The sequence below is a fragment of the Elephantulus edwardii genome, unplaced genomic scaffold, assembly GCF_000299155.1.
Source record: "Elephantulus edwardii isolate Elephantulus edwardi_28Jun2011 unplaced genomic scaffold, EleEdw1.0 scaffold00164, whole genome shotgun sequence".
Classification (NCBI taxonomy): Eukaryota; Metazoa; Chordata; class Mammalia; order Macroscelidea; family Macroscelididae; genus Elephantulus; species Elephantulus edwardii.
The window spans coordinates 3,506,494-3,531,139 of NW_006399914.1; the positions used below are offsets into that span (position 1 = coordinate 3,506,494).

The following is a 24,646-nucleotide window of genomic DNA, read 5'->3' on the forward strand; positions in this document are numbered from 1 at the left end:
CATCGGCAGATTCACACCTGGTTTCTCACTGCTTTATTTTCAAACTCAGGCCTGTCCAGAAAGTGCACAAAAACAAGGGCGGAGGAGTTAGGATTTATCTGGCTGGTCTGTACTATGGAGGACTGGCCTGAATTACACACTGCCTCATTTACAACATTGCAGCCACATGGGCCTATGATCGCTGGCTATCTTTAAGATGAAAACCGGCTAGACAATTCTCGAGTCTTTCCTTCATACTTCTAGATACTGGGTTACAAAACAACCAATCAAAACGTAAAAGGACAGCCAAACAACTAGAACAGTGATGGCAAGAGCCTATAAGGACTTGGAGATTGACAAGTTTTGTCATAGCATCAGTAAGACTGGTTGTGTTAGGTATTAATGTTACTGTTTGAAATGATAGTGAGTTCTAAAAGAGTAAATGGCTTTCCCTATGCAATAAATGGCAAGGCTGAGGCCCCAGATTCAATTTTCAGACTCTTAAATTCAGATCTTTTGCCTTGATATATATCTCCTTGTATTTGGTAATATGGAAAAATTCAAATGAATACACACACACACACACACACAAAGACAGAAAAGGAAGAAAAGATATGGATGTTGTGGGTTTGAAAACTTTTCTGAATTCAATTTGACTTATATAAATAAGTAGCTGCACACAAGTGCATTGTTTAGAAAAGTACAGTTAATTTTTTTTACTTAAGAATGTACTATTCAAGCACCCTATTAATTATTTTTTTTAAATCCTCAAACTGGAAACAGCCTGGATAGCCTGCGAAAATTCTTTCTGAAATAATTCATGACTGTTATTATTCCTGAAAACAAAAAGGGCCCAGAAAGAATTTTAATTAATTTATTTTTCTGTTTTCTCAGAAAACTCGTGATAAGCACTATATTCTGAGAGCATATTGGTTAATATTTTCGTTTTCTGTCAAGAAGATTTGGAACCATATTTATACAGGTAATCTCTTCTGAGGCAGAAAATGTCCACCTTTTCAGTGTTTTACTGTACTCAATGGCTGGTAGATGATCCCTTACAAACTGGCCTATCAGCATCTGTGTTGTGAGAGAAGGAGAGATGCTTAAGTGCCAGGAAAGTTGTTGTGTAACAACTGTAGCTTGATGGATGAGTTTTTAACCCAAAAGTTAAAATGAACCTTCTGACATATGGGAATCATTAGACCTCTGGGTGAACGAAAACTCTCCATCTTCCTTTTACAAAGGTCCAGAGCTTAGCCATGTTTTAGAATAAAACCACAACAAATAAACACCGAGTAATGAAAGTCTCAAGACTTCAAAGCACTTACCTTGGCATCGCCTTCCAGTGGAAGACAAGGAGAAGCCTTCTGGACAAAGACACTTGAAGCTGCCTTCAGTGTTACTGCATGTGCCTAAGGCACAGATTTCTGGCTCTTCAACACACTCATCAATATCTGAAAGAATTAACACGTTACAAAAGAGTCAAAACACAACAGAGAGACCATGAGATACCAAATGTAGAAGGACAAAATTCAACAGTGATTCAAAACTCCTCTTCTATTTGAAGACTCGATATATTATTCCCTATGATAACTGTGAACTGATCTAGTATACTGTGATACCTTTGAAAAAAAATTCATCTAGACAGTTCTTTATGTAGCAATGGACTCTTCATGTGCTTTTCTAAGGGGTCCTAAGAGAAAACTCTCTTACAATGATTGAGTTGCTTGGCCAAGTAGAAAAGTAGGGGTAGTTTTCTACTACTCTGTGATAGAACAGAAGCAAGAACTTCACAGTCCCATGTCATTATTTTAAAGGTAAGGAGAAGTGGTGAGCATATATCTGTGCTGGCGGTGAGTCAGCTGACATCTCTGGGGCTCTGAATCAAATCTATTTCTTTCTATGTTGTCTCTCTCAATGTCAATGATAAATTCTTGAGATTATTCATGAAAAGAACTCTAATATGCTGAAGTACAAACTAAAGAAATCAGAGAAGATGAAAACTCCTAAATCTTTTACAGGATAATATGTCTTAAAATATGAAAATATCTTCTTTATACATATTATATTCACCCCCCATTTTACAGATAGTAAAAACCTGATTCATTACAAATTCTGGCATATTTCCTTAAGTATATTAACATATCTTAGCTGGTTGAAAGAGTAGGTAAAGGGTAGCTGCAGTGCTAGCCTGTAAGGCGGCTTTTTAAAGTTATTATAATTAGCCCCTCTGGTCTTCAGCTACTTTAGTTGCAGGCACATGGTCTTGCAAATCACCAATGGCTGTAGGACTAGATAAGAGAAAGAGTGCTTTCCATACCGGACAGCAAGACTTAAGGCAAGCAAGACTTGAGGCGGCAAGACTTGAGGGAGACTGGGGCACGACCCTCATGACAGTGAGACCCTGATGGTGGAGAGACTGTGACATTGCTGTGGAGAAACTGTGGCAAGGTGTGTCCTGAGGCTTCTTGCATTTGTGCTAGCCACAGTTAAAAGATTTTTCTGTTCTTGCTGATGCTTGAAGGAGAATCTGACTTCTAATTGCTCTCAGGAAAACCTTGCTAGATGACTTAGATTTGACTGCTGAACTGAAACTAGTGCCTGGATTAATTGAGGAATTGTGTCTTGGATCTTGGGCTGAAACTTGGACTTGTATTGGGTGATATTTTTTTTTCCTCTCCCACTATCCAAATTACATCCCTAATAAATACTGTGAGTCGGGAATGAATAAATGAACCTCTTGCTGTTGGTGTGGTTCTAGAGGCACCGAGGGCTGGGTTACAGGATCTTTATCTGCTGTCTGCTATATGGTGGTAAGGGGCAGTGTTAGTCTCACTCCTTCTGGCCCTTTCAAAAAGATGCTCATAGTCTTGTGCCCTCATGCCCAGTTTTCTCCACTTTCGAAAGTAGTGCTGCTGTGAAATTGTGAATGGCATGGGTAATCATATGCTGTAATTTACCTTGAAGAACATTCAGTCTATGTGTTTTGACCTGGTTGGTTTATCAATTATCCCTTTATCACTTTAAAAAATTATCTTGGTTTGGTAAATAAATTACATTATCATCTTATTTATGGAAAAACATTACCACTCAACTTTAGCAAACTCATTCACATTTTTGCTTGAGGAATTTATAATGAAGAAACTGATAAATCTTTGCTATTTTCAGGGATTTTTCCCCCCAGTGTAATAAAAAAATATCTCTTTGGGCTATTTATTTTCAAATGCATGTGCCAAGAGTCCTACCCACATCATGATATCTTCATGTTATAGAACTTTCCTTCACAAGAGATCCAGTTAAGAGGAAGTTAAGAAATTAACTCAACTATTTTGACTAAATCTCACAAATATCACATGTTTAATAATCTAAAATATGGACTGCAAAGAGATTATCTTCCTGTACAATGTAATATCAGCAACATTACCATTCTAGGTTGTTAGACTGCAGTTAGCATTGTGGTTTGTTCACAAATCTAAACTGTTGCTAATTGAATTACTCTATTTCACATACTAACAATCAACTTTTTAAGAGAAAAAGCCAACTTTTTATTCTTTTTAATTGTTCTTACATTTCTTTATAATAGCATAGAAAATTATTACACAGGTGCCAACTCATTAAGAGTAGGAGAAGAGATTACATAATGGTCATATTTATTGGCTACTTGGGAAACTGTTTTTTTATTTCTCTACATCACCATTCCATTTATTTTAGGAGAACTGGGCATTCATCATAGAATGAATAAGCCCAATCCTTTCATTCACTTAATGCAATGATAGTTATGCTGAGATTAAAAGAATGTAGTGATATAAAATTTTCCAACACTGACAGTAATGAAAATAACATAGGTTCCACATTCGTTGCATCTTGAATGTGGTCACTGAAAGACTTTTCAAGATTTAAAGATTTTTAATATCTAAAAGCTATTATTTAGCTGCAACCTGTTGACATTTGTAAACATGTACATCAGGATTTCTCCATGTTGGATTCAGCAGTTTACAAGTTGTATAAAAAAACACTGGTAAAGAATCCATCATTTGGTGCCACCCATCTACAAAATAGATCCAGCAGACTAGAGACTAAAAGTAGATCATCTCTTCGTGTAAGGATGAGGTCATAAAGTCACCTCCTCTGCCTTTGGATTTGTTTTTGATAAAGAGTTCTAGAATGAAGATACCATGACAAAAACCTGGAATTCCAGTGCAGTAACAGATACTGCCTCTCCCAGGCACTCAGAGTCCTCTTACCTTCACACTTGTCATTCTGAAGACTGTACCCAGGTGGACAAATGCACCTGTAGGATCCATCCAGGTTCTGACAGGTGCCTGGTGCACATTTTCCAGGGTCTAACGCACACTCATTGATATCTGCAAAGAAAATAGGAAGTAGTCACCACTGGTATGACTGCCATCACACAAGTAAAATCCACACTAACAAATGAAATCAGAGAAACAAACTAAAGTCTGCACCATTCTATACTGGAGAAAAAGACCTGATAAAAAGAAGCTTTATTGACTTTCTGTAAAGTGTAATACAACATATTTTACTTAGCATAAACTAGATACTCCTAGCAAAGTACAGTCTCTGAAAAATCAATAGGTATAAAGAATTTGAACAGCACCCAAGAGACTTTATCAGCATTTACGTAAAAAATATTTTGAAGTAAGGATATGGCAATTGTTTGAAAAATGTTTTTCGCCTCTGAGAACAGTAAGCTATTTTTTAAAAGCTAATGGGTAGGAAAAAGTGGTACTTTTATAATAATAACAACAACAATAATAATAATAATAATCCTTGCTATGGAATTGGTTTCAACCCATAGTGACCCTCCATTAGGTTTCCAAGACTGTACATTCTAATAGGAGAAGATGGTCCATCTTTCTTCTTTGGAGCCACCATAGACTATGCCACTAGAAATATCCTATGTATAAGTGGGTTTTGGGAAAACAAATAAATATTTTTACCTATATCTGTATTTCCCATAGCCACTGCTATGATGTTAATTTTAACTCACAGTAACCCTGCAGGATGAAGCATAAGTGTCTCATAGGGTGTCGGAGAGATTGTAAATCTTTATAGAAGCAGACCTAATGGAAGCCACATCTTCCTCTGGTGGATAAGCTGGTAAATTTCAACTGCTGACTTTTCCATTAGCAATTGAATGTCTTCACTACAGTGCCACTAGAATGCATTCTCCCTCTCCATTCTCTATATGTGTATGTATGTATACAGAAACTTAATTTTAATGGGTGAAATGAGTGTAATTCTAACTCTTGATTTCTCCAGGCTTCCTGAAAGAAGATAACTCTGAGACTGCGTGGCTTCTGGTGTGGCCCCTGGAAGCCCTGTTTGGTGGTGAGGAGGGAGTCTTCACGAGTCTGTACTCACCCACACAGGTTCTCCCATCTGGAGCCACCTCATAGCCATCGTTGCACTGACAGCGGAAGGACCCCACCACATTGATGCACTGGCCATTCCTGCAGAGGTTCCCGTTTCCAGTTGCACATTCATCCACATCTGCCAAAAAATATCCTTTGATATATTCCAAAGAAAATACCAAAATCCCAGCAATGGCCAAAACCTTTCAAGGGAAAAACACTTACTCTGAATTTTAGGGGCCTTTGCTGGCTCAATAAACATAAATTCCTATGAAGATCTAGTTTTTAACAACTAAAACCCAAACCTATTGCATTTGAGTGGATCTGAACTCACAGTGACTTGACAGGACACAGTAGAACTGCTCTGTAGGGTTTCCAAAGCGATAAACTTTACAGAAGCCGACTGCTACGTCTCTCTCACATACACCAGCTGGTGGTCTTGAACCACTGATTTTATGATTAGCAGCTGAGTATTTCATCACTGCAACACCGGGACTCCTTTTCAAACAACAAAGCTTCCTTTTTCAAATATTTCTTAGTGAGCATTTACATGTTAGGTTCCAATTTCTGCCCATATTGTTCTGTGACATCAGGCACATTTCCTCACATGCATTCAACATTGTCTTTGTGTTCTGGTTGTTCTACTGAGAGTGTTCTAGCTTCCTGCCCCTTTGTCTCATCTTTGGCTTCAGAATAAATGTTGACCTGCTGTTCTTATACAGATCTTTAACAGACCCGAATTTAAGCACTAATCCAAAGTTAACAACAAGATTATATATTTATTTTCTTTCAGAGAATGGCATTTATATTAGAATTTTATATCGGCTCAACCTTAGCCTTGCTTTTTAAATTTTGTTTCTAAAGCCTGAATGTGAATTTCTAGCAGACATTCTGTGAAGGGTTACTGTTAAATATTCCTGTAGTTGGAAAGAAATCAGATTAGCTTCTGATATAATAAAAAATTTGGTTCATTATTCAAAGTATGAACAACAGCATTTTCAATAGGAAGAATTTTTATAGATTCAATACCAGTATATTTTTGACAGAGGTAGTAGTAGAACATCTGGAAAAATAAGTCCACATAATTTCTGAATTATCTGATTTCTATACAAAGAATACTTTTTCATGTTTTACATGTCTTTTTTTATTTTATTGTAAAATTTGGTTACTTTATAAAAAAGCAAACATAAATATTATAGGTAATAACAAGCATGGCAATAAAAGGAACAGATGTAGTTTCTACACTTAATACTTAATTGGCACACAGCCATTGATGAGATCTTTAATGGACTTATATGCGTTAAAAAAGGGCAAATAGCCCTATGGAGATGATGCTAAGGACAAGGTGATTATGCTAATGAAGCTACAACACTGTCTTCTTTGGTGGCGCCCTATTCCCCCCAGTCTCTGTGAAATACGCACCTATGCAGTCATTGTTGTGAGAAAGGATGAAACCATGATTGCAGCGGCAATTGAAGGAACCAATGGTGTTTCGGCATGTTCCATTCCCACAGGCATCTTTTTCACACTCATTTATGTCTAGTACGAATAAAGGTCATTGAGAAACATAATTATTCAGGAAAGAAGAAAAATCCTATCCTTACTATAGGTTAAAGGGTAATTGGGGCTCACAAAGATCCTCATACACATACATCATTTCTTGATGTGGCTCTATCAATGGAAACACCAGCAAGAGGCAAGTCTAAACCTTGGGAATAAATCCTTTTGCTGGTTGGCATGGGAAAGAAGGCAAGCTCAGGACATGAGAACTGGACAAGAATTTTTTTTTTACTCTATTTGCTTGTAGAATTCTCCACTCTTGCCATTTTCTCTCAAATAGTTTCACTTGAAAATGGAAAAACTTGTGTGCGTATCTAGGTCTTGATCAGCTGCCACCTCTGGCAAACATTAGCCTTTAAGATTCTCACTCCAATTTACCAAAAAAGCAGTGACTCACCCGACATTAACCCACAATCAGAAACAAAATAACTCAGCTCTCAAACACACTCAGCATTTTAGGCTTCTTTCCTCTGTCCCCATCCATTTCTCAAAACACATAACCATGCCAATCAATGGTGACTTCACTCACTCTTCTAAACTATTCCATGTGAAGGTAACTCCATTCAGTTCTTAGTATACTACTTGCTTTGTTACTTATCTCCTTACTGGTCTGTCTCTTCTGTCATTGACAATTTTGTATAGCTATCTGGTGGCCTAGTGGTAAGAAGCTGTGTTGCAATACCAAAAGCACATAGTTCGAATCCACCAGCTGTTGTGTGGGAGGATGGACAATCTACCGTGTGGTTAACTGCCTCTGGAAACCCTTCGAGGGTCAGCTATGGGTCAGTCCTGACTCTACAGCACTCAACAACAACAACGTATGTTCTTTGCATCTCTCCATCACAAGAATAATGTGCTTCTTTTGTATTTATTATTTTTTTCTAATGTGCTTTTTAAAAAATGTGCAAGAGATGAAAGTACAGAGAAATGAAGCTGTGGCTGACTTTAGAGTGACTCCAATGTGTGTGTGTGGCTGATGACCACATTCAGATGAGTCAGTTACCTTGCAGCGCTCAAGTGCTTCCACCTTGGTTCATTTTTACGCAGGTTAGTGAGGTTTTTGGTGGGACAGGGGTGAGTTCTGCATAATTTTGATGGGAAAAAGAGATTATTGGGCTGGGCCATGGCAAAGAAGGGGTTAGCTCTGCAGTGAGTAGTAACAGTACTTATGCCCTTTTAAATTAAAACACTTTTAGCTCTGAAGAGGACAAGACTTTATTCCCTCCCCCACCAAGTCTCCTCTTCGCAAGGGGGGTGGGAGCAGATGGGTAATTGTGCAAGAATGAATGAATATTTAAAAAAAGAATGAACTGGGGAAAGGGGAAGGGAGGGAGAAGGGATAAAATGTGCAATAATGAATGAATGAAAATCTAACTTTTCTGTAAACTTTCATTAAAATCACAATTAAAATAAACAATTTTATTAATAAAAAAAGAAAGTTCCCTACTGGATGTCTCCGGTTCTAGCCAAAGGCAAGTACTTGTAACATTCCTCTATTGATTGTTCTCCTTCCAACTGTGAAACTGATTGATGTTGTTAAAGACCCCAAAAGACTTCAAAGATGCTGCTTTAAAGTAGGAAAAAGTGAAGAATGGAGAAAATGATAGATTGTACGTTTGAAGTTTATTCTATATTAGTGCTTCCATTCAATACTGAAACCAAGGAAAGATTTAAAATCCTGAGCTTTCTTCCCTTGGAAAATTATTCTTAACCTTTTAATTTTAATGTAAATTTGTCCTTGAGGATTTGGTACAAACTCTAGAAGCTTTTTGAACAGTGTTCAGACTCAGACTCAAAATATGAACTTTTTCCCAAAGTGAAATAAGGGATAGCCATATTTTAAGGTAGATACTATAGAAGAATAGCAACATTTCAGCATTAATAAAAGTTAAATTTTGACCTTATCTTTATCCTGTAGTAACATGGTTTGTTTTGGAAGTGACACTCAAATGATTATCAAGGAGGGTATTTATTATGTTCACATTGTAAAAGGTGAAGTGCCAAAGGATGTTAATGCTGTATGCTTTTCTATGTTTATACCTTGAAAATAGCAAAGCAACTACCCAGAGACTAAATGTTGTTAAGTGCTGTCAATTAAAGTATAACTCGCAACAACCCTATGAACACAGATCTGAATCTCTCCTATCCTGCTCCATCCTTCATCACCTTGGACACAATGAGTCTATTGTCACAGGCTGTGTCAATCCATCTCACTGAGGGTTTTCCTTTCCTTCCCTGACCCTCCACCTTTCCAAGAATGATGTTCTTTCCCAAGTAATAGCCTCTCCTAACAACATGTCCAAAATATGTAAGACGAAACTTCACCATTGTTACCTCCAAGGAACATTCTGGTTGCACTTTCTCTAAGACATAGTTATCTATTCTTTTGGCAGTCCATGGGATATTCAGTACTCTTCTCTAACATCACAATTCAAAAGCATCAATTCTTCTCCTTTCATTCTTATTCATTGTCCAATTCTCAGTAAATATAAAATACATTATGATACAAATGTATCATTTAATAGATACATAAAAAAAAAGAAATGATAATCACATACTCACCCAAACACATGGTTTGATCAGCATTTGTTTTAAAGCCAGTATGGCAAAGGCAGTAGAAGCTTCCAACCGTGTCAATACATTGTCCATGGCTGCATATATTGGGGATTTCTTGGCATTCGTTGCGATCTGTAAAGAAAAACAGAAAAACATTTTAAATGGAAGCTTAGAACAAAAGAGCTAATTAACTGAATCACTTACTTGTTGATACTGAGTTGTTATTTTTACATGCCATCCAGTCGACCCATAACTGACCATCTAGTAGATTTCCAGAGGCTGTAAATCACACCAGGGAAGAGTGTCCTTTCTTTTGCATAGCAGCTTTAGGTTGGCAGAGCAACTTCTTACTGACTAGGCCACTATATTCAGCATAAATCCTGCTTCTGAACTAACCCAGGAAAACAAACACAGGGGTTTTATTTCTTTTTTGTCTTAACATTATACAAAATGTATTCCTATTTATTGAGGATATTATGATTAAGGTAGCCATTCATGAAACTAGGGCAATATTAAGTATATGTTCTGAAAAGTGTGAGAATTAGAAATAGAATGGGTCTTGGAATACTCCAAGTTGGGAAGTCTTTCTATCTGATTATTTGGCTATGTAGCATACCTCCCTTGTAATTAACTGGAGTATTTTGTTGAGTCTACATTTGCTGCCTTAAATCACGTAGTTTTCATGGTTTCTCTAAGGAAATTGGCACCAAAGTCAAACAAATCCCATTGCTAAGATAAGTTTTCTTGAAGGCCAACCCACATTGTTCCTTGTTCAAGTCTCACCTCATTGTTTTGTCTTATTGCTATGACCTTTTGTTCCCATCCTAACCAACTCCTCATGGCTACATATGCCTCCTTATACTATCAGACAACCCTAACGATATTATTCTTTTTATTAACAGTGATTCAAAGCAATGACTCTCATCTGGCATCTGCCAATCTTAAAGCTCCAAATTAAATTGAGCATCATCTGAAACTGTGCTATTCTGAAATCAGATTACCTGAGGGGCCCAACTTTACACATGTGACCACAAATGACAGCTCTAAATGCCTACTTTTTTCTTTCTAGTTTATTATTTTTTTTAAAAAAAGCTCTCAAGAATCCCTGTTTAGAGAAAATAGAAACTGAAGTACATTGAACCACTCTGACTTTTCCCATGTCACAAGAGGACGCAAACAGCAGAAGGCTATTTCTGTTGTAGATGCTGTAACAATGCAGCAGTTCCTTCTCTTAGCTGGTTAATCTCTGCTTACTGCTTGCTTGCTCTTTCTGCTGAGAAATGGGCATTGGGAGCTGCACAGAGCCGGTGTGAGAGGCAGATGTCCCTCTAGTAGACGTGCTTGGCTGCCAGTTTTTAAACTGTTTCTTTCCAATATATAGGACAGTTAGAGCTAATGAATCACTTTTACAAATCAAAGTCTCAAGTGAGGCTGAAACCACCCTTAGGGTGGGACAGAGAGGAGATTAAGTGGCTTTTGTTAGCCTATGCAGAAATGTTGGTTAAGCTAATAGAGTGTGATTGTTCTCATTTGAGAAAATGTTTTTAAAAGCAGAGAAACCTTCTCCAGGACCCAGCCACTGATCTCAAGTCTATTCCAATATATATTGCCCCTCTATTGGGTTTCTAAGTCTGTAATTCTTACTGTCAGAGGCCGCATGCCTCATCATTCTCTTGCAGACTGGCTGGTGGGTTCCAACAGTTGACATTTTGGTTAGTAGCCCAATATAGAATTTATTTCTATCCCAAGCTGAGTGAAGGGAGCTAATCTTGAGAAATGGATATGGGGAACATAAAAGATTCTAGTTAGGAAGGGATCCCTGTTAGAATTTTCTACTCCTCTCATTGCCTCTTTTATGACATTTTAAGAAAAGAGATATGGACTCTTTGAGATTTCACTAAGGAATAAGAAACGTTAGTGTTCTAGAAAACTTAACTGTAAAATTCTTACTTTGTTTTGACAGAAACTAGGTTTCCCCTGTCAACTCTCGGGAAATGAAGTCCAAGATTCAGTGAGTAGAGATAAAGGAGACTATACAGAGTGGCTGGAAAGACATTGTCTCCTTGACTTGGACAAGACATTTCAAAGGGACAACACTGCTCTAAAAAAGTCCAGTTCTTAAGGTCAAACTGGCCCTTTGACCTTAGAGGCCATAGTATTCTCTCCAATCTCCAAGCAACAACACGGGGCTATGGACAGCTGTGCTTAGGGGTTTAAAATGATATCCTCATGAGTTCAAATAAATATGATGAGGGGGAAAAAATCTTATGATGGAAAGCATGGTTTAGCTCCTCTCATCATTGACACAAGCTCTAGCTTCCTAGTGATAAGACAGGGGTGAGGAGAAATTTTTTGCACAAGACATTCCAAGAATGAGACAGGACTTAAAGAGATATTTTTTTAAAAATTTAAAGATGTAAATTAAGACATTTCTGATATGAAGTCTTTAACCCTAGGAGATGCACAGTTACATTTCTCCTCTGCTGAAGATTTTAATGGCTCAGAAAAGTGGAGATTTGGCCACAAATAACACTATCCATAGTTGTTGGTGGTAATGCCTGACCTGTTTTATATAGATTAATGTTATTTCAAGAAAATATGAAAGGGTTTAATCCTCGGGAGGCCCAGCTTGCACTTCTCATCTTGGTGCATAAATAGCTCCTTCAAACTTCTTGTCAGAGTGCAAAGTGGTGTGAGAGAGACATATTCTAAATTATCAGCTATTCTTTATTTTGGCTGGAATTATTTCACTCAATTTCAAAGAAATATAAATTAAGAATAAAATGCAGGGAAGTGATATCAATGCCAAGTTGCACTAGGGTATTGTGGTTCATATCAGAGACGCCCTACTTTTCCTGTCCTGTTTTTTTTAATAACTGGATATCAACAGTGCTGTTGACAAAATGCTAAACATTTGCACATGTTCCTTTAAGCTGAACAAAACATGTCTTAATACTCGAAGTGATTTTTTTGTTCTTTGATTACTCCCTTTTCCCACCAAGGCCTCATAAAACAATGCAAAATGCCCTACAGAGAGTAGTACATTTCCTACCACTTAATCAGACAAGGAAATTCAAGGGAAAATGGACCATGTTCCCTTGTGTTGCTTCATTTACAAATGCATAAAATATTCAGGAAACTCCCTGCAAAAGGAGCCCTAAGTGAAGTAACACATTATCCCTCACTGTCTTGCTAAAAAAGTCATGGTTTATAATTACTAAAAAAGTTACACTTCATTTACTCCTAGATATTACTTTGCCCCTGGTTAAAAACATATTTTAATTTTGATAGCATCCTGGATGAGATGGATTGACACAGTAACTAGGGCAATGGGGGTAGGTGTGGCAAAGCCAGTGAGATTGGCTGAGGACAGGGCAGGCTTCAGAGCTACTGTACAACTGGGCCTCTATGAGTCTCAGGTGACTCAATGGCACATAACAACAACAACAGCAACAATCTATAAGATAGGGACCTCTAGTGGCCTAGCGGACAAGGAGCTGTATTGCCAATGCAAAGGCAAGTGGCTGAACTCACAAGCTGCTCCACACGAAAGAGATGGGCAATCTCCTCCTAAGTGATTTACAGCCTCTGAAAGACTGCTGGAGAGTCAGCTATGAGCTGGTTCTGACTCGATGGCACATAATAATATCTATAAGATACCAAAAATAAAAGGAAATCAACCATTGGATTTCCAAGGTTGCAAATCTTTACATGAGACTGTCTCATCTTTTTCTTATGAAGAGACAGGTGAATTTGAAACACCAAACTTTGGATTATGAACCCAATACATAATGCATCAGATATTTAATAACTTTATCATTGGCTGAAATTATTAACAAACCATCCTTATTTCCCCTTTATTTCTGACAAAAGTAAACAACAACAAATTTAACCCACAGTAGACAGAGTTTCTGCTTTTAATCTTCAGTTGCTTTACTAGCAAACAAAAGATATTGTCCTCAGTGAGTGATTTTTCATCTGTATGATATTTAGGTGGAAGAAATGCTGTTGTTTACTCTGTTCATTTTCTGCAGGTTAATGTGAGCCAGCTCAGGAGAACTTCAACTATCTAGATTCAGGATGTATGGCTGATATGTGAAGTCCTCAAAAATGGCCCTGAATGTTAGTTAGAGGTGTGCAAATCCGTGTGTTGTTGTGGTGGTTGTTATCGTTGTTAACTGCTGTGGAATTGACCTTGACTCAGCAGGATTAAACATGGCTGGGCCCTGTTCCTTCCCTATGGTAGGTTGTGGATGGCACACTGCTGCATCATGATCTATAAGGTTTTAATTGGATGATTTTTAAATGGAGATGCATAAACCTTTCTTCCTAGTCTGTCTAGGTCTGGAAGCTCCACTGTTGCCTATTCAACATTGCAGAAGCAAGCAAACTTCTGGTAAATAGGTGGTGTCTGTGCTTGAGGTGCACTGGTCAGTGCATGATCCTGGGTCTCCAACCACAGAAGCATCATCGCCTTTTAAATGTGTGGTGGCAGTGGAGTATTTCCAGTGGAGGGCAGTGGATAGGCAATATGAAATTATTTATTGTAATGATTTAGTTTTGGGGTTTTTGCCTCCTCCCCAATAAGTATTGAGACATTTCTGCATGTTCCTCTCCAACTTAGTTATTAGAGCTCAACCAAAATCTTAAATCCATGTGTTCTTCAGCCTACCCATCTCAGAAGAAATCTAGTTACGCCATGCTGAGGACAGAGAGCTCGTGAGCGGGCGCGGTGCCAGGGGCACACTACGTACCGTTACACTGGCCGGTGGAGGTGAAGCGGTAGCCAGGTTTACAGTCACAGCGGTAGCTGCCGGCAGTGTTGATGCACTCAGCGTTGCGCTGACACACTGGGCCGTTCTGACACTCGTCGATATCTACAAGCACAAGATGATCAAATTCAAGGAAGAAGAGAATTTGGTATCAAACCAGATATGTGAGGTCTCTCACATAACAACAACAACAAAACTCTATATATCTTATTCCAATCTGTCCAATCAGAATGACAAGAAATAATTCAAAACCCTTTCATGAATGTGAATATACCGACTTATGACCACACATGAACTCTAACTATGCTTATATCTTAAATGAAGTGCAGCTACTGCCGGGGCCATGACCTAATGTGGTTTTAGAGTAGTCTAACAGGAAGTCTTAATCTATATTTACAAAAAGCCCTGGTATTTTATGATTCAGAGAGTATCCTTTTTTGTAGAAGGTTATAAAGTCTCTAGAGAAGAGCATCTCAAACTTTAAAGTGTATGGAATCACTTGAGATCCTAGTGAAGTGCAGATTCTCAGCACAGTTAGAGAAAGGCCTTGCACCCTGTATTTCTAACAAGCTCTTGTTGGCTCCTACTTGTTCCTAGAAGGTCCATGTACTCTTCATGGAGTCTCAGGACTGATGTACAGGCTCCTACCTACATTACTATAACACAGAGGCCAAATCAAGGGTAAGGAGCATGAGAGCTACACATAGAACTGCTGAAGGCTGTCCACCTCTCACTATCAAAGAAAAAGATAGAATGAATATTGTATCCCAGTGGTTGACTAGATTGTAGTGACCCTATGAACAACAGATTTGAAACTGGCCCTATCCTGTGCCATCTTCATCATCTCCAACATACATGAGCCTATTGCTATAGTAACTCTGTTTATGAGGTTGCTGGGAGGTACAGTCAACTCAATGGCACACAATAACAACAACCTTCAAGGCAACTTGCCTGCTTTTCTTTGTCTTTAAATACATATCCAACACAATTCTAGTTAGTGACATCACAGAAGTTATTGTGTAGTCCAGGCAAACTGCATGTCCTTCTGGCTTCAATCAAACATACAGTCTCAGTGTAGCACCTGTAATAACAGGTGACAATGGCCTTCACACTTAAGTTGGCTCAGCCAAAGATGTTCCCACAAGGGGGCGGCAAACACACCAACCAGGGTTTCACTGAGGCCTCCTGATCGTGTGCTTGTTAGGTGGGAAAACTCCTCAGGATTACTCAAACAACAACTCGTTCCTCCAGAGTGTTCCTGTTCTAACATGGGGCAGATTGTGCTTCTATATACAATGGATACAAGAGCTGTCTCAGGGTGCAATGGGCCCAGCACCCTCTCACCCAGTAGATGAGAACAGGAACACACCACGGGTAGCTCTCCTCATTGAAAAGCCAGATGGTGTCTACAGACAAGCATTTCTGTAACCCATCAGCCTAACGCCTGGTTATGTATATACTTGGAGAGAGCAGAGGCATTCAAGTATGCTGTCTAAACCACTTCTGGAATCCATCCCAATTTCAGTGTCGCCGGGGCATTTATTAATTGCTGATTCTGAGAACTAAGAGCACGCAAAAAAGCAGCAGACCCTGGGTTTAACATTCACCCTGAAAATGAACATGTTTCAAAAGGGAAACCGTAAGCCGGAGCACTTAATCATCTCAGTACCCAATAACATTGCCCTGAAGCAAAGCTCCTTGTGCTGGTGTGGAAACACGTCCTCAGTCTCACCTGTGTAACATGGTCAAGACTGACAGCGTGGTCAGGGGCGGCCTCGTCTACATGTTTCAATTAAGAGGTACTACTGCTTCGGTAAATAGAAGTACCTGGATAAAGTAACCATCAGAGGGATATCTGAACGTCAGAGGCGAGGAGACAGCATAAGAAGATGGCAGGGATCCTGAAGCATGTATGGAAGGGGACCATTATGGCTGTGAGGAAGGCAGCAAATCTCAGCACCATAGGTCATCTGTCATGGGGTTCCTCCTCTTCTCTCACATCATGTTTACTAACTATTCTGCTAGTCCTTGATGGTCACTAAAAACTGGGGTCAAGGTCTAGAATGTGTGTCTTCCTAGGAAGGCTCTGTATGCCTCTCTTCTGATTTCTGCCAACCCACAGAGCAGACAGGGGCTGCGGCATGGTTGATATAGCAATTAACCAAAAGCCTGGGTAAGGAGAATTGAATAAACGTATTTTGGACAACATTTACTTCTCATTTATTTTGCTATCCAACAATTTGCATTTATGACTATTTTGCATATTAATGAGGAACATCTAGTAATGAACATCCTGGGTGCCCACAGAAGGCTGATTCTAAAACAAAGGTAGCTGTTAGACCAACCTTAGGGTTGACTAAATGAGGACCAACCTCAGGGCTGAGGAGGAAGTGGGATTCTAGAGCCTGGTAGCAGCTCTCAACATGGTTGACAGACTGGGCCATGGTCAGAAGGAATCCTGAGATGTCACTCAGGTGCTCAAAGTTTGTGGAACATCTGTGTCAACAGACCAGCACTGTGAAACCCCACATGCCTCCTCAGTGCTCCTCCTGGATGGACAGAGGTAATAGTGTTTCAGGCTACCTGGGTGAAGATGCATCAGCAGGCCAGTGGTAGCTGTAGTTTAAGGTCAAGTGCAGAAGTTGGGCCTGGCTCTCATGGCCTTGAAGGAAGCTCTCAAGTTCATGTGGATGGAATAGGTCATGTGAATGGAATACATACACTGAGAGCCAAGAGATGTTCAAGCAAGGGGTTGGAGGGGGGAGTAAGTGGATAGTGTGCATCACTTGGCCCCAGCACCCAGGCCTTTCACAAAGCCACCAAGGGCATTATATGGTTGTTGAGAAGATAAGCTGGAACCACCCATCCCCCTGAAAATATGGTGAGGACAGGAGTGGGAAAGAATCCTGAATATGAAGAGAGTAGTTGCAGAAGCAGGGGCAGAGCTGTCCAGAGGCAACGTGGGGAAGGGGGAAGCAGCAGTGGGAGGTGACCCCAGCAGGGGCAATCACAGTCCAGGTGAGGTGATGGCCAGTCTCCCATTGTATTTTCATATAATGTCAATTTCCACATAATGACCTGATTTTGGAATGTAGCCTTGTTGATAAGCAAGGAGTTGGTGTGTATCATTCATGGTCTGTAAGTTGTCCCAATTTAGAAAAAAAAAGTCTTCTTTGCATTAAAAATCCTGACATTAAGTACTTTAATACATGCTCCAAGGAGTACTAATCCTTCTCAATATGAACCATAACTTTGCTAGCAATTCCAAGTTTGAGTGTTACATAGAAAAATATTTCAGCTATCCTAGGACACATGCTACATTTAATAACCAGTGACATCCCTTTAACGAAAATGTAAAAAACCACCCTCTTCCCCAGATGCACAGGAAAATATGAAGTGCTATGAGGAATGCTCAGGCTCACAACACATATACATGGCAATAGGAGGGGAATTTGAAAATGAAACAAGGACCATTTGCATCCATGCCAACATTCTTCACATAAAATCAAATTTGCTGCTCTCGCCAGTTGGAATTCTCCGATGTGTCTGCAATATTTGCATGAACTTGTGTTCTCTAGGGAGGCGCAGTCTCCGTTTACAGGGGAACAATGATGCTGAGATTCAACTCAAGATGACCGCGCCCCCACTCATGCTCACTTTCAAGTAAAGGGAAACAAAAGCAGTCTAAGCGGCACACCCAATAACTCAAGGCTTGTTCCTAATCCACTGGGGAATAGAATACATTAGAGGGTGGGGTGCAGGAGGGTGGGAAAGGAAGGCACGTTCTGGTTTTCCCACTGGGAGTTGATGAACATTTTTGCATGAAATTGCATGTTTCACACCAAGTCCTCTACCGTGTTTAGCACTTGATACATTTCTGGCATCTCAATGTGGTGAAATCTGCTGTGTGTGGGGCGGGGGGCGGGGGTCCACTAGCTCACTGCTTGATTCCTTTCTGGACAGGACACAGTCACAACATGACTTACCTTCACAAACCAGCAACTTGTCATTATAGAAAAAGCCCACTGGACATTCACATCTGAAGCTACCAACCATGTTGATACACACTCCATTTTCACAGACTCCTGGGATCTCCCGGCACTCATCAATATCTGGAATCAGAGCAGTCACATGTGAGTGCTAGAATGGCATAGGGCTCCTGTGAACGTAAACTGGGTTGAAAGATAACTGCTTTTCTTTATTTATTCATTTTTATTTTGTGTGTGTGTGTGTGTGTGTACCATCAAATCGTATCTGACTGGTACAGGAGGAGATTGTTCCTCCTCCAGCAGAGCATCTGGTGGATTTGAACTCCATACCTCTGGAATTGCTGTGCAGCTTCTTGCCACTAGGCCACCAGAGCTTCCAAAGAAAGGACTGCGTTTAACTTCGTGTTCTACCTAAGAGTGTGGTGTTGAGATGATAGTGGCAGGAATAGGGCTACATACACGAGCAGCAAATTGAAACAATTAAGCTACTTTCCAGATACCCATTTTACATCTGATTTAATATGAGTCTCTTAATTTAGTTTCAGAACAGCAGCTTTGTTCAGGTAGACGTCATATTCACTGGGCACTAGGCACCTGATGAGAAGAATACAAATTATTGACAAGAGTACATGACTTCTCTACGTAAGAGGGCAACAGCATTTGTCTAGGATGGGAAAGGTGAGCTGATAAAGAACCGTGGTTAACACTGATCTTTCTAATTCCACTCTAACTCCCTGTTTCTCCTTTCTATGACTTTATAGAGGGGGTGGATCAAGCTGCTGTTGCAAGCCGGGCCCAGGCTGACTTTAAAGGCTACAACTCACTCCCTATGTCTGGAGACTAGGCCTGACTGCTGTACCACGTTGTAAGGGCTCAATCCAAATACGTTAAACAAAACACTAGCTGCTGGGAAACCAGTTGGTGAGCATTAAAAACATGGCCGGAGTGAAAAGAGAGTAGAGGTTAGGGCCAAGGCTGCAAAAGCAGGATTGACCATGGAGTAAGAAAGACTGGTGGGCAGGCCTCCTTCCTCATCAGCTTGGCTTAGGGCATTCTCTGACACATGCTTTGAAATCTTGACCATTCTGGTGCCTTAGTGGCAAGAAGTTGTGCTGCAATCCTGAAGGCAGGCTATCTGAGTCCATCAGCTGCTCCACGGGTGAAGGATGGGCAATCTCCTCCCGTGGGATTAAACTGCCTCTGAAATCCTGCCTAGGAGGGTCAGCTATGGGTTGGTTTTGTCCTAATGGTACACAACAACAAAGTAATAACAGTAATATTACTAATAACTAATTCACTGTGTTTCTGGTACATTTCTAAAGCATCCAGACACTTACTGACTCACAGCCGCCATCCTACAGTATGGCTCCAATGACTAGGTACACTTACTATCCTCGCCGTGCAGGTGAAGGAAGACCCTTTGCCAGAGTCTGCACAGCCAAGAAGAAGTGGGTAAGGGTCTGAGACTAGAAATCTGCTAATAGGCTACCCTGCCTTACCTGTGTGATCATCAATATCAAAGTGCTGGTGTCCTGAGGAGTCCCTCAGGGAGTCTCCTGGTTCTCACTGCTTTTAGGTGGCATCATGTTGAGGTCACCTCATGGTGACCCTGAACTGCAGATTGAACTTTGCCCTATCTTGCCCTGGTAAGAGTTTAATAATTACTCCAAAAGTGAACTAAATTTCCAATTCACTAGTTTTTTTATTACTATTTTTACTTTCATTTTTAGATATTGTAGTCTCAGGACTCCCTACAGGGTACTCTGTTTGCATAAATTGTTAAGAAAGGGACATAGACATCAATGGAGCCTAGCACAGCTGTAGTAATTTCAGAAGAATCACTCTTTAAAACCAATGTGTTTTAAGGGAGAAATCTGATAAGTTATAGATTTATTTGAGACTCCTTTCTAAAGGGCTTCATGTTGTTCCAAGGCAAATTGACCTATTTAATTGAAAAATTGCTTAGAATCCCAAAGAGTAAATTATTATGTTGAATATACGCAATTATATTTTTAAGATTTTTCTCATATTTGTTGGATTCTTGTTGTGAACATTTTGAAAAGTACCATCACAATCGTGTATCAGCAAACCAAAATTAACTCAGAGGCAATTAGTTTAGTGTGAGTGGAAATATGAAATATTATATCCAGCATGCATGTAAGTTGTATTCATTATTATCAGATTTAACAGTTAATAGGCTAAGTCAAATTTCTAGTAAGCTAGGTATAAAATGGCAAAAGGATATATTAAAAATTATATTTTCTTTTCCTGTCTGGATTTTATTTGAAGTTCAACTTAGAGTTTATGTTTTAAGACAAGATTAATAAATGCACTAACTATAGTTTTAATCTCATTAGAATGAATTCTATAGCCAACAATCTTAAGACTTTTCAGAAGGCGAGTACAAAGCTCAAGTAAAACAAAGTTCTTGAGTCATCTAAATATTTTGTCATGGTGGAATCTGGTAACAATAAGTACATTGTTAAATATCACATTTCCAGTTTTCAAAGGCTAGAGGCAAAGCAAGCTATGAGTCAGGACTGGATTCTGGTCCTAGCTCTGTTATTAATTAGTTAAGTGACCTTGGCTAGGTCCCTTCCTCTCTTCTGTGCCTCTGTCTCCTGGACTATCAAGTGGAAGGCTTGGACCACATCAGAAGGCTTTTTAAGTGCTATTTCAAGTCTTTGTTGCTGCCAATATTGGAGGGCAGATATCATGGGGGCCACATGCCTGTCCTGTCCATGGTGAACATGACTATTAAAGACCTGCTTAGATCAGAGATTCTAGGGAGATTTAAAGATCCATTTGGGAGGGAGAAAAACAAAGCCGCAAGGGCCAGGTGTTTCATGCCAATGTCATTTAGCAGTTTTTCCTTCCAAACCATGAAGTTTCTTTGGATGTTGTCTAGGCTGTGGAGCCATATGGATTTGGCAATAAGGTAGCCAGGCTGATTGCTAGACCAGATCCTTGTTTTCTTAAACAAGGTCACTGGAAAGGCTGATGCAGATTTCAGTTTACTTATTAGAAATAAGGTGGAACAAAGCAAGTGGTGATGCTTACTACTAGACAGAACTGCTCAGACTCAAGAGGGCATCTAAGGCTGCATATAAATCACACGAGGGAACAACTCTGAGGAGGCAATAGCTTTCCATCTATGTTTGCATTATTTGGTTTTAAACCACAAAGGCATAATCTGCATTGGCTGAACACTGTGTAATATTTAAGAATCTTGTGCAAGTATCTCTATCATGTCTTACTGGTTTCTGCTCCAGTAACTGGCTGAGACTTCAGATTGAAATTATTTTTACTTAATTTAAGCATGCTGAAAGCAGAAGACTTGATGAGATTCCAAGAGGGATAAAACTGAACTACAGAGATGGTTTTATGTGAACAACCTACATGTAATGACTGGTGTGAAAAGTCAAATCTTGGTCAGAAAATCAAAAGTCAATTGGTGCTGCTCTCATAATCTCCTTGTTCATGCAATTTTGTAAAAAGTTTTCCAGTCCTCTTAATCACTGGTTCTACTCCCATAATCTCTTTGTTGATGCAATTTTATAAGAAGTTCTCCAGTCCTCTTAATCATTGGCAACAAATGCTTCTGCCAGTTAGATGGAGATACACAGGGTGTTTGCACTTAGGTTCAAAGTCAGAATCAATGTTTCAATAAAATTAAATGGCACTGAAATTTTTCTTTTGAGAGAAGAAAAACACTCAAACTGAACAAATGGTAGGTATTTCTGTTTGCTAACACAAAGAAAAACCCAGAAAGTTCCAGTAATGCCATCATAACTCACCAACAGGCAAGCCGGTGTAAATGTCAATGACAAAGCCTGGCCTTTGACTTCCACACAGCGTAGCAAATTCATCTGCAGGGATGAAATAAAACAGGGTGGGGAGGACAGAGGTCAGCCAAGAGCAATGATGGAGCAGAAAGAAAGGAAACATTTTTGAAAGACTTATTGTATTTATATGTAAAACAGTTTGAAGCATCTAAAAAAATAAAGTCAATCTTAACATTTCTACAGATGTCGTTGTGACCATGGCCTTAAGACTAACACTAAAGGGAAAAGATTTCATGTTGATGATATGCTTGTGAGGGAAGTGGATTTCCCCACATCACGGTCAACTCATACTGCCTAGATTTGCCTGCATGAGTTTAAGGATCTATGCTGATATTGCTCAGTTCTGTACCTAGAACTGGCAAAAGCAGCTTTCTCTACCATGCATCAAGGAATTTAAGAGATTAAGGAACCTCAACAAAGGCCATTTTCTCAGTCGATGGGGGAAGAGTATGGCAAATCTACACAAGTTCTTGACATTGGCCTATAAACTGCTAATTTGGGGTGAACAATCAGCCTTGGCCATTCAGTTCTTAGGTGTGGATGTCTTTTGGTAAAGATCTTTCTCTTTAGAATCTGAATTCATCAAAGTTTATAATCAAGGATGAAATAAATGTCATTAGAGTTCCTTTTACATTTGAGATTCTGTGATGACAAATGATCTCATAAATTGGTGATAAATGGCATCAATCGAAGGTCATGATGGCCAATGCCTTACTGGTCAAACCCAGTGAAAATCTATAAAAGGTATTGGATATTATTTTAATCAAAATATAGCATTCTCTTCTTTTAGTGCTTTATTTCCTTCACATACAAGTTTCTACTTCCAACACCTGTCATAACTGACAATGATTTGTAGAGGAATTTTAGATGTACACAGAGTTTATGAAGAGCCACGACTGGATTTGGCTAGTATTAAAAACAAAAAGGTAATCTTGCAATTCATCAAAATGAAGAAGTTATATACTGCATTTCATCAAGATTTAAAAAACCCGGCACTTCTAATATACATACTAGACCACATAAGATAAGTTGGGTCACCAAGATTTTGAAAAATACCAAAAGTGCACTGATTCACTATGATTTTTTAAAATAAAATTATTTTTTAAAAGACTAATTTTGTAAATGAAATCTAACACTTAAAATATTTAATTTTGTATATATTTTATGATATGCTTAATTATGTGTGTACGATATATTCCATAAAAAGAATTGTTCTAATAAAATGTAATGGAAAATAAATAAATATGTACATCTGAAGATTATTTCTGAACATGAACATGCTTACAACCAAGTGTGTAAGATACTTTAAAGTTTATAAAAAGCATGCATGATAAAGATGTTTGAGGACTGTCAGATCAGGATCAGCAAGCACTTCCTTAGAGTCAGAAAAGAACTTTTTCAGTCTTTAGAGCTATATAGTCTCTTGTTGAAATTAAACAACTGAAGCCTGAAAATGAATGAGTTGTTTTGATAAAATCATATGTAGGGATATTACACTTTGTAGTTTCTATCATTTTCAATATCATAAATACTATTAAAAATTTCTGTTGCATTTGATGGTTGGGTGGGGTGAAGGAAATGGGAAGAATCTTTTGTGAAAAACAATGTGTTCAAACTGTAAATAAATCAGTAATGTAAAAAAAAAATTAACAAAAATTTCTGTTTCATGCATTTTCAAGTAGCACCAGAAGACAAATTTGATGCTTTACATATTACTGTATGGAATTAGGTACTGCAGAATATGTTACTTAATATCATACATGATAGCTAATTTATAATATTTATAAATACACATTTATAATATTACTAAATGACTCCATAATCCTATGTAGGATAAATACCATACCCTGTATAAAAATCTCCACCTCATTTACTCCAAATATGGAATTTAGACTTTACTGAAACACCAATCACATTATATAGTTTTTCTTCTAAGAAGATATACAAAGAGTTTCTCTTGGGTCTCATTATCAAGGAAAGTTGTACTTTTTTGTTGAGTTTGCTTTATGGTCCTTAAGAATCCTGTACTTGAACTGCCTCCAATTTCACATGGACCACCGGAAACTTTGGAGCCAGAATTTTATCTCCCTTTTGAAAGGTTGTGCAAAACCTCTTGATTGGATTTTGTGTGCTATCCTTCCTTTTCACTCCAACTGTCCACCCATGTTTACTATTTTCCTTATGCTTATTTCTGGCTTACATTTTCATTCTTATAGGTTGCACTGAGATCCTTCTGGAACCAGAATAGCTTTAGTAAAAGCAACAGGAATTATGGTCGCCTTCTTTGTCTTACTGGTTTGCCTAATGCTTCCAGCCTTTCAATTATATATAGCTAACTCCATGGTAATGACAGCTTTGCTGATATTTTTGTGATATGCTGAGTCTATAAATCTGGTGAATGAGTTGTCACATGAATTAAAAACATATCCTTGATTCAATTTTTCAGCTGGAAGAACCATAACTAATTGTGAATTTATATATTCACCTTTGTGAATTAGGCAATTTTTTCTTAATAAATAAGTGTTTTGTTCTTTTTTTAAATATGGAACCCTTCCTGAATTTGCCTGTCA

General features: G+C 38.7%; 1 protein-coding gene across 1 annotated transcript in view; it reads right to left on the bottom strand.

Annotated features, from left to right (window-relative positions):
- Positions 1 to 24,646, bottom strand: part of FBN1 (fibrillin 1) — a 303,046-nt gene that overhangs the window by 31,486 nt on the left and 246,914 nt on the right. The window contains exons 42-49 of the mRNA XM_006895296.1: positions 22,029 to 22,100; positions 18,229 to 18,354; positions 14,225 to 14,347; positions 9,477 to 9,602; positions 6,777 to 6,893; positions 5,365 to 5,493; positions 4,224 to 4,343; positions 1,308 to 1,433 (exon numbers count right to left, since the gene is read on the bottom strand). Coding sequence (XP_006895358.1) covers positions 1,308 to 1,433; positions 4,224 to 4,343; positions 5,365 to 5,493; positions 6,777 to 6,893; positions 9,477 to 9,602; positions 14,225 to 14,347; positions 18,229 to 18,354; positions 22,029 to 22,100 — 939 coding nt within the window. The remainder of the gene's footprint in view (positions 1 to 1,307; positions 1,434 to 4,223; positions 4,344 to 5,364; positions 5,494 to 6,776; positions 6,894 to 9,476; positions 9,603 to 14,224; positions 14,348 to 18,228; positions 18,355 to 22,028; positions 22,101 to 24,646) is intronic.